Below are 16,366 nucleotides of genomic sequence, written 5' to 3' on the forward strand. Positions count from 1 at the left end.
TCCCATACCTGTACAAGGGTTGGAGAATTTTATAAAGATACTAAATATAGGGCAAAAAAAAACAACACAATTTTTCTTTGGATTATGACATCATCAGAAATGATTACATCATAACACATGATCGCATCACAACGGACTATTCCATCCCAGGAACTGCTGAGCGGCGCAAAGAGAGTAGGAATTGATATAATGGACCTGAGCTCCGGTGCCAAACTGGTAACTCTGGTTCCTATAGAGAAGGAACCCCCAAATATTACATCGCCCCATGACGAGCCAACAGATAGGGATACTAACCGGGGCAAGTCCTGGGCATTCATACACCGTGAAGTCGCCGTCCTCGGTTTCATCTTCCGACGTGAGCGCGGAATCTGGGTGTTTGGGTTCATCTTTAGTCCTACAACGCGGGGGGGGGTAGAAATATGTACCCACATTTAATCTTTATTTAACAATTATAGTGACCTCTCCCTATCCCCAAAGTGACATAAAGTTGCCCGCCAGGTTGCTAGGGAAAGTTTCAATGCCAAGTTGCCAAGAAAAATTCTTGGCCTATCAACGTTGGGAAAGCTCGGAATTTAATTTAAAAAAAATCATTTTTTTTGGGCGAAATACTCACTTTTCCATGGATAACATCTGCTGTTTCTGGTGCTGGTAGTGATACATCTGGGCGCTTTGTGCCAGTTTCTTATCCCCGGGCTGGTATAAAAATAAATAAAAAGAGCTCAGTGTTTTACTGCCCTTATAATAAAAACCCCTTTCCTTTGCTGATGGTGAAATGTCCTTTACTCCAGTCTGAAGGAATGGCTGAAGCTCTCGTCCCTGTACATTCATTTCAGCCATTTTTCAAGAGAAGAAATACATAAATAGGTCATTGTAGGAATGGCCCAGATTAATAAATGTGTGTGTCCCTTGAGGGCCCCATTGTATGAAATAGTGGAAATGTCCCTAAAAATGGATCACTACAATGAAATGCCCGTTTGCCATTGGCCCTGGGACTGCATCTTGGGGAGAGGTTTTGGTTGTCAGGGAAAACAAAGAAATAGGAACTTACTGACGTCTTTTCATACGGAGGTGGCGGAGAGGATTTGTACGCGGTGTAATCCACCTTTTCGGCAAGTTTCATCTCATTGTGCATTCTGTATAGGAACCAAGACAATGTCACTAATGTCACAACCAGAATTAGGTGACAGTCGGGGCCAAGGGCAAATATTGTGACTTACCTGCACCAGCAGATCCCTGCAACCACTACAGCCAGCAGCCCTGCGATAGCACATCCAACCACCACCCCTGCGAGACACACAGACAACCATGCTTTAATACTGACTGGGAGCAAAGATAATATACAGGTACATTTGTCTAAGGGAATCAATATGGCACCTCCCTCCTCCCATATGTATAAATACAAATATACAGAGAAGGAATGTTCTGGGCACACAATAAGCTATACCCTCATACTGTACTGTCTAAGGGAATCAATATGGCACCTCCTCCTCCCATATGTATAAATACAAATATACAGAGAAGGAATGTTCTGGGCACACAATAAGCTATAACCTCATACTGTACTGTCTAAGGGAATCAATATGGCACCTCCTCCTCCCATATGTATAAATACAAATATACAGAGAAGGAATGTTCTGGGCACACAATAAGCTGTACCCTCATACTGTACTGTCTAAGGGAATCAATATGGCACCTCCTCCTCCCATATGTATAAATACAAATATACAGAGAAGGAATGTTCTGGGCACACAATAAGCTATACCCTCATACTGTACTGTCTAAGGGAATCAATATGGCACCTCCTCCTCCCATATGTATAAATACAAATATACAGAGAAGGAATGTTCTGGGCACACAACAAGCTATACCCTCATACTGTACTGTCTAAGGGAATCAATATGGCACCTCCTCCTCCCATATGTATAAATACAAATATACAGAGAAGGAATGTTCTGGGCACACAATAAGCTATACCCTCATACTGTACTGTCTAAGGGAATCAATATGGCATCTCCCTCCTCCCATATGTATAAATACAAATATACAGAGAAGGAATGTTCTGGGCACACAATAAGCTATACCCTCATACTGTACTGTCTAAGGGAATCAATATGGCACCTCCTCCTCCCATATGTATAAATACAAATATACAGAGAAGGAATGTTCTGGGCACACAATAAGCTATACCCTCATACTGTACTGTCTAAGGGAATCAATATGGCACCTCCTCCCATATGTATAAATATAAATATACAGAGAAGGAATGTTCTGGGCACACAATAAGCTATACCCTCATACTGTACTGTCTAAGGGAATCAATATGGCACCTCCTCCCATATGTATAAATACAAATATACAGAGAAGGAATGTTCTGGGCACACAATAAGCTATACCCTCATACTGTACTGTCTAAGGGAATCAATATGGCACCTCCCTCCTCCCATATGTATAAATACAAATATACAGAGAAGGAATGTTCTGGGCACACAATAAGTTATACCCTCATACTGTACTGTCTAAGGGAATCAATATGGCACCTCCTCCTCCCATATGTATAAATACAAATATACAGAGAATAACAATGAGCTTTAATTTCCTACTTTGAGAGAAATGGACACTAATCCCTTCTCCTTGCCCTTTAATCCCCACTCCGTATAGAGAAGAGAGGAAGACATGAATGGATCCCTTTGAGCCGTTGGCTATTGATACAGGGAGCCCCTCTGGCCATGGGAGAGTTGAATGGAGAGTCAGGGCTGGGCCAGTGACAGAAGTGCTGAAGTCCTGCGGTTATTGGGCCAATAGGTCTCCGCTGGGGTCATTGTCTGTCCCTATACTGAGTCCCTCCTTCCCTTCCCAGGTTTAATTGATTTATTGTCTTCCCCGGCCCTTTCCTGAGTTGCCTCCCTTTGACTTGACAGTGAGAGACAAAACAGGGGGATTGGGCCAGAGAGCGGCCACTGGTCCCCGGCACAATTGCTGTTTGACGAGCGATTAGCAAATCCTTTATCTTCCGACATGAAAAGGAGCCAGTGGGACTGACCGATCCCCTCCTGGGCCAAATTCACTTACACTAAAAACTTCCCCCCTGACTCTTCCTACCCAGACAGCAAGGGACAGAGAGAGGCGTCTGGGGCAAATTCCCTCTTCCTGAACCCCAAACTGAAGGGCAGAGGGAATCCCCCCAATCCCCAGTGTCATTAAAGAGGTGCTTCACCTTTAAGTGGACTTTCAGTATGTTATAGAATGGCCAATTCTAAGCACATTTTCAATTGGTCTTCATTATTTATTACTTATAGTTTTTCAATGATTTGCCTTCTTCTTCTGACTCTTTCCAGCTTTCAAATGGGGGTCACTGACCCCAAATAAAGACAAATGCTCTGTAAGGCTACAAATATATTGTTATTGCTACGTTTTATTACTTATCTTTCTACTCAGGCCTCTCCTATTCATATTCCAGTCTCTGATTCAGATCAATGCATGGTTGCTAGGGGAATTTAGACCTTAGCAACCAGATGGCTGAAATTGTAAACTGGAGAAGCTAAATAAGTCAAAAACCACAAATAATAAAAAATGAAAACCAATTGCAAATTGTCTCAGAATATCCCTCGCTACATCATACTGACAGTTCGTTTAAAGGGGAAAAATCCCTTTAAATGGACCACCCTCCTACCCATCCACCCAGAGGCACCTCAAAATAGCCCCAGTGCCCCCTGTTAATGTTTTATCTTGAATTCGGCCAATTTAGGATTCATTTAAATGAAACAGTGTATAAAATAATAGCGGCTCACCCAACACCAGAGCATCACTCATTGGTTTATTAGACCCCCTGCGCGGCAGCACAGTACTCCCGACTCCGCCCCCGCTTCTTTCTGACGGAGCGCTGGGAGGGACATTTGGTGGGACTTGAGACTGGGATTGTGTCGTGTTAACTGCCAAACAGAAAAAAAAACAATTATTTTACCATTTTAAATTTTTTAAAGAAAATCTATTTCCAGCACAAAAAAATATTCCTCCGCAATTACCGTTTCTGTAGATTTTTTTTTTAGTGGCTATTTTTATGTACTAATTATTACGATATTATTACTATTTATTAATAGATTTTGGCAGCTGTTGCTCCTGGCGCTCTGTCGCAATGCTACTCACCATATTCAGCCAGATTTAAGGGTCTGGCTTCCTGATTGGCGAGTACAGAGGCGATATAATCGATTTCACGGTCTACAGCGGTATCCAGATTTCTCCCTGCGGAAGACAAAATCATTTCGATGAAATGGAAATTGGAACCTAACCCTAATTTTTTTTTCATAGGTTAAAAAAAATTAAATTTCTTTATATTCAAGATAAAATACAAACTTGGGCAAAACATAAAAAGTAAAAATGGTAAATTGGACAAATTAAATTTTATTACAAACTCAAATTTTTTGGTGCATAAAATATTTACGACTTAATCTTAATGATAAATTCCTGCAAACGACAGATGACTGGATTTATTTACAAATACAAATATTTCCTTATTAATAGGGTTATGTAATAAAAGGCACTTAACTTGCCCAGGAGCAATAACTCATAGCAACCAATCAGAAGGTAGAAATGACTGGTCACCTGATCAAAAGCAAAGCTCCTATTGGTTGCTATGGGTTACTGCTCCTGGGCAAACGTAATGCCTTTTATTGCCTATGGGGGTAAAAGTGAAAAGAAACTGAATTTAAAAAAACATTTCTGGAATTAAATGGATAAAAACATCAGAAAGTTTTATAAACTCCATAAAATTAGGCTTCACTAAATAAAATCAGAATTGATTAGGAATTAAATTGGATAAATTCCTCATAAAAATCTAAATCAAGAACAGAAAATAAAATCACAATGAAAAAAATTAAATAAAAAAAACATTTCCCCCCCCATAATTTGAACTAAAAACGATCAAATCAAAAAGATCACTAGAAATCATATAAATCTGTTGTCGAATTGATTTTGATTTGGAATGGCACTAATTGTCACATGCGGGAGCTCGGGGTCGTCCATCAGACTTGACCGGTGGCAGAAGGACCAGTGACAAGAGATTTGGGCTGATGACAGACGACTATTGACTGGGGGGGGGTCTCGTTTTAAAAACACACAGAGTGAGGTGGTCAGGGAAGTGATGGGGGGGGGTTGAAAGTGAAAGGGTTAATGGAAAACTAAAAAGAAAGAAAATGATTTATTGCAAGAGAAGTGGCCTATTGAGTGAAGCCCGGGCTCCAGACAGAGGATGTTACACCTGTAATTACTGCTCCTGAGGAATCTGCCCCTACAGGGCAAGTGGGAGGGGCAGATGGAAGGGGTAAAGAGGAAAAGGAGTTATTCTGCCACTAGAATTAATAATTGTCAGACGGCAGTGAATGGGCAAATGTGGGTGCTGACGGGGGCTCACGGGGTGCGGGAGGATGAAAGGGTTGGGGGTTTAGAACGTGGGGGTCACAGCATCTACTTCCCCCCTGATCTCCTGCAGGAAAGTGACTGGGGGCACAGACTGAGGGACTCACTACAGATTGGGATCAGGTGCCCAGGAGGGAAGCAGCCAATGAGGTGCCAGGAAATGTTACAGGGCCACTGGCTGGGGGGCAAATGTCGGGGGGCTGGTCAATAGCAAAAGACAACAAGCTTGGGGGGGACATGAGACAAAATGAATGTGACAGTAACATTATATAAGGGGTCATGAAGGGGGTGGGGCAGGTAGCAAGTAGTTTCTATAGTGGGGCCCCGATTTGTACGTGGGTCTGTCTGTCTATCCACCCATAGATATTTACTGATCAACCCATCTACCTACTGATCTACCCACCTACTGATCTACCTACTGATCTACCCACCTACTTATCAACCCACCTACCTACTGATCTACCTACCTACTTATCAACCCACCTACCTACTGATCTACCTACTGATCTACCCACCTACATATAAATCTACCTATCAATCTACCTGTCTGTCTACCCATAAATCAACCTACCTAACTACATATCAACCTACCTACCTACCTACTGATCTACCTAGCTGTCTGTCTACCTACCAATCAATCTACCTACCTATAAATCTAGTGACCTATAAGTCTAACGATGGCGCTAGCTACGTATGACTCTTATTTGCTTCTATTAATGAGGAGCAGTAACAATATTTGAATCCCATGCAGTTTCCCCCCCCCCCAATAAGGAAAGAAAGAATCAGACGAAGAGGAGGCAGTGGTGATGGCGGCAGGAGGGGGAGATACCAGGTTGGTTTTGGTGCCAAGAGTTAATTAATTGTGTGGATTGGAGAGAATGGCTGCCCTGTCCCTTTAAGGCTGCAGCCCCCCGGGTGTCATTAGCACATCACTCCCTGTCCCCCCAGATGTGGCAAACAGAGCCCCTTCCTCTCTGGGCCCCGGCCTGTACAAATGCTAATGACGCTGCCATACTGACTCTCAGCACAGATGGACCCGCTCAGCACAATAGCCACCCACTTGCCCAGCACTCCCCGTGGGGAGGGTAAATAGAGCCTCACCTGTTTAGCTCAATGTTTTGTAAACACTTCAGCCCAATACACCCCGGGCCTCTGCTTTTCATTGAGTACAAAGGGACAAACAGACTTCTGAAAGGTCCCAATGTAGTGACTGATACTCACAGGAACTTTCTACATAAAGTATCACTGAATCATATTGGAACACAGCGCCCAATAAGCTCCACCCTCATTCTCTCCCGTCTAATCAGTATGGCAGCTCCCTCACATATAAATATACAGATGTGAGTGCAATAAGCTGTTCCCTAAATCTAATCAACCAGTCTGGGGTGTATGACCTTATGGATTTACCAGAATGACCCTGAGGGCAGAAGAGACCGGGGCAGAAGGTGCAGGGAGTTGGAGCTGATGAGACTCCCAGTCACATTCCCAGACAGTTCCTTATCTGGATAGATAAGTGTCAATCATTGTCTGAGGATCTTACACCTGATTTATCCTGCCCGGCAACATATCCACTAGATTGCAAGCTCTTGGGGGTTGGGGGCTAAATCCATATGTAACCTGTACCTTATGTTTAACCCATTCCTGCCCTGTTGGGAGAGTGGGTGAGTTGATGGAGTTAGCAGTGACAGGAGAGGATGCTGGGAACTGTAGTTCATTATCAGACCCAGCAGCTTGTGTAGACTGGAAATACACAGCACCCCTAGTGGTGGGAGAGGAATGCTGCACCTTTAATGATCATTTCCAGTGCGGGGCTCGTTAGATATGAATTAATTTAATCTAACATTAACTAATAATTCGCACCCCACACTGGGTAACCAGAAGAAGAGCTAATTATAATAATGCAAGAGCTAAATTTGGGGGATCAGATTAAAGGAGACACCAGAGAACTGTGGGGATGGGAGAGAAACGGGTTCCTCGTAGTTTCTGCCCCAGAGGGACTTCTCTGCTGCCAGACGCCCAATACACAACTTTTATTTACTCACCAACCCCAGCCTGGTCTCCAGCCCACGACTCTACCCAGGGAACAATATGATTGGGCGGAAAGGGCCGAGGGTTGTTTTTCTGTTCTCCCCCCACCTTGAACTTAATCCGAAGTCACGTATATCTGCCTTATTGCATTAATGGGGGCTTTGATGTCTGTACTGGTAATTGTATTCAAGGACAAGGCAAACTATGAACCTAATTATGATCATTAAAACTTAATTAACCACACACACAAAATGATGAGCTATATCAGAAGGAATGTTCTGGGCACACAATAAGCTATACCCTCATACTGTACTGTCTAAGGGAATCAATATGGCACCTCCTCCCATATGTATAAATACAAATATACAGAGAAGGAATGTTCTGGGCACACAATAAGCTATACCCTCATACTGTACTGTCTAAGGGAATCAATATGGCACCTCCTCCTCCCATATGTATAAATACAAATATACAGAGAAGGAATGTTCTGGGCACACAATAAGCTATACCCTCATACTGTACTGTCTAAGGGAATCAATATGGCACCTCCTCCCATATGTATAAATACAAATATACAGAGAAGGAATGTTCTGGGCACACAATAAGCTATACCCTCATACTGTACTGTCTAAGGGAATCAATATGGCACCTCCTCCTCCCATATGTATAAATACAAATATACAGAGAAGGAATGTTCTGGGCACACAATAAGCTATACCCTCATACTGTACTGTCTAAGGGAATCAATATGGCACCTCCTCCCATATGTATAAATACAAATATACAGAGAAGGAATGTTCTGGGCACACAATAAGCTATACCCTCATACTGTACTGTCTAAGGGAATCGGGAGACCAGACCAGGAGGCTACACATTAACAGGTACAAAAGCAGTTACTAAAGGACAAAGCAGATATTATGGGATGTGTCCAGAAGCGTTAGCTCTGGGGGTCTGTAACTGAAAGGACTGGTGTTTGGGGTCGTTGCTTGGGAATGAACAGAACAGCAGGACGTTTCCTGCACAAGCGCCAAGTATTCAGGTTTCTGTTCATTGGGGCACTTGGGGTTCTGATCCATAAAATACTCTGTGAGACCTGCCTGCCCTCTAGTGGTGACAATGAGAATCACATGACTACATGGGGCTGTGTAACAGAAGCTCACACTCATGAGGATTTATTAAATGCTAATTATTCTTTTGTAGAACCTGACAACATTCATTTAGCACAATGGAGATGGAAATTTTATGATTTGCAGCTGTCCAATGGGTGATTTCAACTGTTGCCAGGTTGCTAGGGATACATATATCATAGCAACCAATTAGTCATGTGAATGACAGACTGGACATGATAACAAATAAAAAACTGATACTGGATTAAAATCTAGCCCCATAATTAATCTCCCCCCACCCAGTGACAATGTGAATTTAACGTTAGAGAGAAGCATAATGGAAAGATTAATAAAGACAAATTGCAAACAACATTACCATGTAGAGATTAACTTCCCCTTTAATGCTAGGAACCATAAATTAAAGGGCTGGTTCAGCTTTAAGGTAACTTTTCATATATTATAGAATGGCTAAGCCACTTTTCAATTGGTCTTCGTCTTCTTCTAGGTGTCAAATGGGGGTCACTGACCCCAACATCTAGAAAACAAAAGCTCTTTAAGGCTACAATTTTACTATTATCACTATTTTTTATATCCAGGCCATCTTCCATTCATATTCCAGTCTCCAGTTATTCACACCAGTGCCTGGTTGCTAGGGTAAATTGTAGGGATGCACTAAATCCAGGTTTCAGTTCGGGATTCGGCCTTTTTCAGCAGGATTCGGATTCAGCTGATACAATTTCAAATCAGGGTTACAAAATGGGACAGAGGGTCCTGCTCACAAGAGCTTACAATCTAAAGGAACAGGCTTCCCAGAATAGCTCATTCTTAACCCGATGTCATGTTGCTGGACTACATTTCCCAGAATCCTCCACCATAGTATTAAGTTACAAGCAGGCCGCCTGTCCAGAGACATCTGGGGGAATGAAGGCTAAAAAACACAGGGCTCTATAGGATATAGTTGGGGTTTCACCTGCAGCAAGGGAATAATGGTACAGCCCGGTCGTTCATATTGATCATGAATGGTACGACCCACCCCCATATTCAGCAACAGAACAAAAGATAAATTCTGTAAATTTGTAGAACTTCATGCAGAACATGAAACCACCACAAGATGGTGAGCAAGGACCAACCCTGCCAGCTGCATACTGCGACCACAACAACCAGTATTGTGGGGTTTAATCCTTACTCCCATTTCTGCTCATTCTTAAATGTGAGTTTTATCCTTAAAATTCTAAATCTCCAACCAAAGTGCATGTGAGCTCCTACAATGATCTCCTGTCCTGACTCAACAGCTTCATTGTTTTACATCAGCAGCAAGGAGGTCCCTCTATTCCTACAGTATAGTTCTACTACATCAAAACATGAAGGGAACACTGTTAACACTGGTGTGAACTATTATTGCCACCACCTTTACCTGCTGTCACTATCCTTCCCCTCTGCTTCCACCCTCCCCTGCTTTCCTTATCTTCTTCTATTATTTCCTTTTTTATTACTGTCTCCTTATATCTCTACTGTATCTATCATGACTCCATTTTTCCCAATGACTCAAGCTTGCCCTACGGCCTCAACCTTGTCCTACTGTCTGCACGTTGCCCTACTGTCTGCACGTTGCCCTACTGTCTCCACCTTGCCCTACTGTCTCCATCTTGTCCAACCGTCTCCATCTTGTCCTACTGTCTCCAACTTGTCCAACCGTCTCCATCTTGCCCTACTGTCTCCATCTTGCCCTACTGTCTCCATCTTGCCCTACTGTCTCCATCTTGCCCTACTGTCTCCATCTTGCCCTACTGTCTCCATCTTGCCCTACTGTCTCCATCTTGCCCTACTGTCTCCAACTTGTCCTACTGTCTCCATCTTGCCCTGTCGTCTCCATCTTGCCCTGTCGTCTCCATCTTGCCCTGTCGTCTCCATCTTGCCCTGTCGTCTCCATCTTGCCCTACCATCTCCATCTTGCCCTACCGTCTCCATCTTGCCGTACCGTCTCCATCTTGTCCTACTGTCTCCATCTTGTCCTACTGTAGATAACTAACTAGGAGACATTGCTGGTGACAGTAGGCGTCTCCATCTGGGCTGCTCCAATATAAACACGAAGTCCATGTCGTTGGCAGGCGCTGAGAGGAGAGAGAGAACAGAAGAGAGAAACAAACAGACCTGAGACACCTACTTCCCAGTTTTCACAAGATGTGACGCGGGGGCGGAGGAGAGATAATGATCAGCGCTGGGAAACAGAATAATGATTTATTAATGATACAGGAGAAGAGCCATAAAATGCTTCTATTGATGTCGGGATTAGGTCTTTGCGTTTCTTTATCTGCCCTGAGTGCTGGTGGCTTTGGCTGCTTTCATCACAAATGCCAAAATAAAAGGAGAATAATGAGGAAAAAAGAATGTGACTGTTGTTGGGGCCCCAAGGAGGGACATGGGAAGAATTAAAGGCTGATGTATAATGTAGGGGTGCAGAATAAATCAGAGGTGTAACCATAGAGGAATCAGAACAGCAGAGGGCGCAGTTGCAGTCCATGAATAAGGGTTTCCCTTCACTAGGGCATCTTTGAATAAATAATAATAAATATAAATAATAAATATATCAGGTGCAGGAAGGTAGAAAAGTCCCGGGTGACGCTTCATTGAACACAAATGGGAGAATAAAATCAACACTTTAGAGTCAAGAGTCCAAAAAAAATAATAAACTTGGCCTTGTGGCAGAGAGTTCCCCCCACCTCCTGGTTAATGGAACAGTCGGGGTCAGCTCTATAGAGAGCCTGTGTAATCCCAGTTACCTTGAAAGAGAGAAGCAGCAGGGAGTTGTAGGCCACGGTCGAATTCCCAACAGCTGTTTGTTTACTAGCCGCAGCTCTCAGCACGGAGATGCAATTACACACACTGCAGCACTGTAAGGGTTAACCTCAGAATGGCCATTACTCCTCATACTGTATAAAGCAGATGCCCTGTGATATTGTCACAACCCAACTACAACTCCCAGCATGCCCTGCCAGCCATCAGCCAGTCTTATTCTCCACATTTACTGTCTCGCCGTGGAGGTTAATTAAGACTTCGGAGGATTTGCAGCCCCCACAGGAGACAAATTATAGGGGGTAATTACACCGCATTATCCATAGCAATGATTGTCGGAGGCAGAGGAACGTCATAAACACTAATAATCTGCTGTTTCTACATATTCCATTCAGCACAAGGGGCGGCTTCATTGAGATTCTCGATTTTATTCATTAAAATGTGAGATATTAAAGAGCTGAGACAGCCGGCGAGACCTCATTGGGTTTATTCATCACTGGGACTGTCAGAAGAACCAGCAGCGAGACACACAGGGACACACAGTACCAGCCAAGGGAGTAACTACAGAGGGAGCAGACACTGCGGCTGCAGGGGGGGCCCTAATTAATGAGCAATTTCAATGTATATTGGTAAAACAGAACAACCTATGGAAATGTTGGGGGCCCTAAAATTAATTTGCTGTGGGGCCCAGTAGCATCTAGTTTCTCCACTGATACCTGCAGTATTATTGGTCTTTGCCTGGTGGCATAAAACATGGTCATTTTTGGGGAAAAAACCTGAATGGCCATCTCTACTTCCTGTTCAAAGGGGAGGGTGTTTGCTGGTACTCGTGTGACTGTCTCTACTTCCTATGCACGGGGGAGTGTATTTCCTGATACTCGTGTGAATGTCTCTACTTCCTATGCACGGGAGAGTCTATTTCCTGATACTCGTGTGACTGTCTTTACTTCCTGCGCACAGAGAAGTATATTTCCTGATACTCATGTGACTGTCTCTACTTCCTGCGCACGGAAGAGTCTATTTCCTGATACTCGTGTGACTGTCTTTACTTCCTGCGCACAGAGAAGTATATTTCCTGGTACTCGTGTGACTGTCTCTACTTCCTGCGTACGGAAGAGTCTATTTCCTGATACTCGTGTGACTGTCTTTACTTCCTGCGCACGGAGGAGTATATTTCCTGGTACTCGTGTGACTGTCTCTAGTGATGTGCGGGTCGGGTTTTTCCCGACAAGCAACTGCCCTACCTCCAGCCGCCCCCGACATCCCTTTATAGACCCGCGCCGCGGATGATGTCACAAAAGGGGCAGGGCGAGCAGGCGTGCAGCTATAAAGCTGGCAGTTGAAGGTGGCAGGCAGGGAGAGCAGGAGGAAGAGGTGTGAGGTCGCCCTGAACCTGACCGACCTGCGGGTATTGGGCCAGCCCGCACATCACTAACTGTCTCTACTTCCTTTACATGGGGGGAGTGTATTTCCTGGTACTCGAGTGACTGTCTCTACTTCCTGTTTATAGGGGAAGTGCATCTCCTGGTCTTTATGTGAATATCTCTACTTTGAGTGCATGGGGGGGAATTAATTTCTGGTCTCTACTTCCTTTCAAGTAATACACAGCAGCCCTTCCTTGCTTTATGGCAGGGATTACAACCATACACTTCAGCTCAGAGCCATAAAGGGTCATTAATTAAAGCCTTAGATGAAAATGCAATGCGCAGGGTAAATGTGGCCCAAACTCACAAGTCATTAACCATTAGAGTGCTGTGGCCCTGAGGTGCCCGTGAGTGATGGGGGAACAAAAGCATCACTGCAGAAAGTCGCATCTCTCGGTTGGGACAAAGGATTCGCAGCCCCCACTGACAACACTCAGGATACAGTCTAACGACTCCATTAAATATCCATATACATCTCATCACTGCGCTCATTTGCATAATTAAGATAAAATGCCTTGATTGCACCTGAATTTGTAACGAGCACCAGCGCGCCCCACCTGCTGCCAATTACGGAGACGCATTGCCCCTCAATAACCCAGCGAGTGTGACTCACACAGACCCCCTCATTCCCCGAAACGCTACGGACGCGCTTGTCACATAATTAGCCCATTACTCTAATTACTGCTCACAGCCTGGAACGCTTCACGCTTCATTAGAGGATCCGGTTTCATAGCTTTTTGTTTCTAAAAGTATCCGCTGTGTTTGTTTTTCCTCTGCCAGGGACGGGCCACGTGCCCCCTTTATAACACATGCCCCTGCTATTTATTTGGGAAGTCCAGTTAAAACGTTGTTCTTACTGTGCCAATGGTATGCCAGCCCCCACAGCCGGAACCCACAGTGCACCAAATAAAGTAGCAAATACGTTGTCGTGAAAATCAGAGATATAAATCAGAGATATAAATCAGAGATATAAACAATATAAATACCTGCACTGCGGCTGATTAATCGGCATTTGCCGTCCGTTCCCTCTGTGAAGTCGTTTAGGCAAGGTCCGCAGATACCAGAGCCCGGGACGCAGTTTTCCCGTCTCTGAATGGCACAGTCTAAATTTCTGGGACACGGGTCAGCTGGAAAACAGGAAAGAGAGAAGGGTTAATGGAATGGGAGACACGGCTGATATAGGGAAACACTGCTGGGTGCCATATTAACGTGGGCACTGCCCGTATCATTATGCACATTATACTGTCTCAGGGACAGGGGTGATAATAAAACAAGGAATGTGATTGGAACCTGTAATCTGTCTATGGCCACTAGGGGTGCTGTTGATACTGCCCTGGACAGGTAGAGGAATCCTTTATAAACAGGTAAGTTATTAATAAATGAATAGCACAAGTTCATGCCAGTAACAGGGGGCACCAGAACTGGGGCACATTCATCTGCGAGAATTCTGCACACGTTTCCGCTTCACCCATAAGGCCGAACCAGCAGCCGAATAGAAGAGAAGAAGCCTGCGCTGGCATTGATTTGGGCAATTAGGCACATTCCGCAGGCTAAATGGGAATCTAATTGGTGATGTATAAATTCCAGGCACAGGTCCGGGCGCCCGGGAGATATGCAGATCGGAGCAGAGACCGGAATCAATGTTTAGTAGCTGGGACTGAATCATAAAGGGAGGTTTGTCTGTCCCTTCAGCATTCAGCTGTCACAGGGTGCTGGGAGTTGTAAATCAACAACAAAAGAAAGGGTTTGGGACACACTGATATTCCTTCAATCACTCTCTTTCCCTAACGTCTCCATTATTTACACTCTCGATATGTTGCCCAACTATCACCATCATACACTGCTATCTCTGTCATTCCCAACTGTCACATCTTGCCCTGCTGTCCCCTTGATAATACACTTCCATATTCCTATAATGATCTCACCTGCAGATACACAGCAATGAGCCGATGGAGGGGCTAACGGAATGGTCTCTGGGGAAGGGGCAGCCTTGGGATGGAAGATAAGGAAAGAACGTATAACATGATATGAATGAAGGATTCACGTGGCCTTGAACGGCTTCAATAAGAAAAACATGTGTCTGTATCAATTGGCCAGCCATCTGTCTCCCTGGGAGACCGACAAAGGGGAGGTAGGTCCTTATAACATTAAGTACGTAACCATGGATCATACAGCGCAGGTCTGAATCTGTCACTGACACTGTCTATTGTATTCTTCCCTCTGCAGCTGGGACAGAATGTTCTGTTATACAGATAGCTAGAATCTCAGCTGCCATAAAGCAGGACAGGACTGTTGCTTACAATGGGGATCAGATAGGATCTGTGCAGCCACTGGGACAGAATGCTCTGTTATACAGATAGCTAGAATCTCAGCTGCCATAAAGCAGGACAGGACTGTTGCTTACAATGGGGATCAGATAGGATCTGTGCAGCCACTGGGACAGAATGTTCTGTTATACAGATAGCTAGAATCTCAGCTGTCATAAAGCAGGACAGGACTGCTGCTTACAATGGGGATCAGATAGGATCTGTGCAGCCACTGGGACAGAATGTTCTGTTATACAGATAGCTAGAATCTCAGCTGCCATAAAGCAGGACAGGACTGCTGCTTACAATGGGGATCAGATATGATCTGTGCAGCCACTGGGACAGAATGCTCTGTTATACAGATAGCTAGAATCTCAGCTGCCATAAAGCAGGACAGGACTGCTGCTTACAATGGGGATCAGATAGGATCTGTGCAGCCACTGGGACAGAATGTTCTGTTATACAGATAGCTAGAATCTCAGCTGCCATAAAGCAGGACAGGACTGCTGCTTACAATGGGGATCAGATAGGATCTGTGCAGCCACTGGGACAGAATGTTCTGTTATACAGATAGCTAGAATCTCAGCTGCCATAAAGCAGGACAGGACTGCTGCTTACAATGGGGATCAGATAGGATCTGTGCAGCCACTGGGACAGAATGTTCTGTTATACAGATAGCTAGAATCTCAGCTGCCATAAAGCAGGACAGGACTGCTGCTTACAATGGGGATCAGATAGGATCCGTGCAGCCACTGGGACAGAATGTTCTGTTATACAGATAGCTAGAATCTCAGCTGCCATAAAGCAGGACAGGACTGCTGCTTACAATGGGGATCAGATAGGATCCGTGCAGCCACTGGGACAGAATGTTCTGTTATACAGATAGCTAGAATCTCAGCTGCCATAAAGCAGGACAGGACTGCTGCTTACAATGGGGATCAGATAGGATCTGTGCAGCCACTGGGACAGAATGTTCTGTTATACAGATAGCTAGAATCTCAGCTGCCATAAAGCAGGACAGGACTGCTGCTTACAATGGGGATCAGATAGGATCTGTGCAGCCACTGGGACAGAATGCTCTGTTATACAGATAGCTAGAATCTCAGCTGCCATAAAGCAGGACAGGACTGCTGCTTACAATGGGGATCAGATAGGAGCTGTGCAACCACTGGGACAGAATGCTCTGTTATACAGATAGCTAGAATCTCAGCTGCCATAAAGCAGGACAGGACTGCTGCTTACAATGGGGATCAGATAGGATCTGTGCAGCCACTGGGACAGAATGTTCTGTTATACA

The 16,366-nt window shown here is 44.5% G+C and overlaps 1 protein-coding gene across 1 annotated transcript in view; it reads right to left on the minus strand.

The window, feature by feature from the left end:
- Positions 1–16,366, minus strand: part of npdc1.1.L (neural proliferation, differentiation and control, 1, gene 1 L homeolog) — a 39,143-nt gene that overhangs the window by 3,393 nt on the left and 19,384 nt on the right. The window contains exons 3-9 of the mRNA XM_041572891.1: positions 13,750–13,890; positions 4,144–4,239; positions 3,789–3,929; positions 1,218–1,284; positions 1,049–1,133; positions 614–693; positions 295–394 (exon numbers count right to left, since the gene is read on the minus strand). Coding sequence (XP_041428825.1) covers positions 295–394; positions 614–693; positions 1,049–1,133; positions 1,218–1,284; positions 3,789–3,929; positions 4,144–4,239; positions 13,750–13,890 — 710 coding nt within the window. The remainder of the gene's footprint in view (positions 1–294; positions 395–613; positions 694–1,048; positions 1,134–1,217; positions 1,285–3,788; positions 3,930–4,143; positions 4,240–13,749; positions 13,891–16,366) is intronic.

The sequence above is a fragment of the Xenopus laevis genome, chromosome 8L, assembly GCF_017654675.1.
Source record: "Xenopus laevis strain J_2021 chromosome 8L, Xenopus_laevis_v10.1, whole genome shotgun sequence".
NCBI classification, from domain to species: domain Eukaryota; kingdom Metazoa; phylum Chordata; class Amphibia; order Anura; family Pipidae; genus Xenopus; species Xenopus laevis.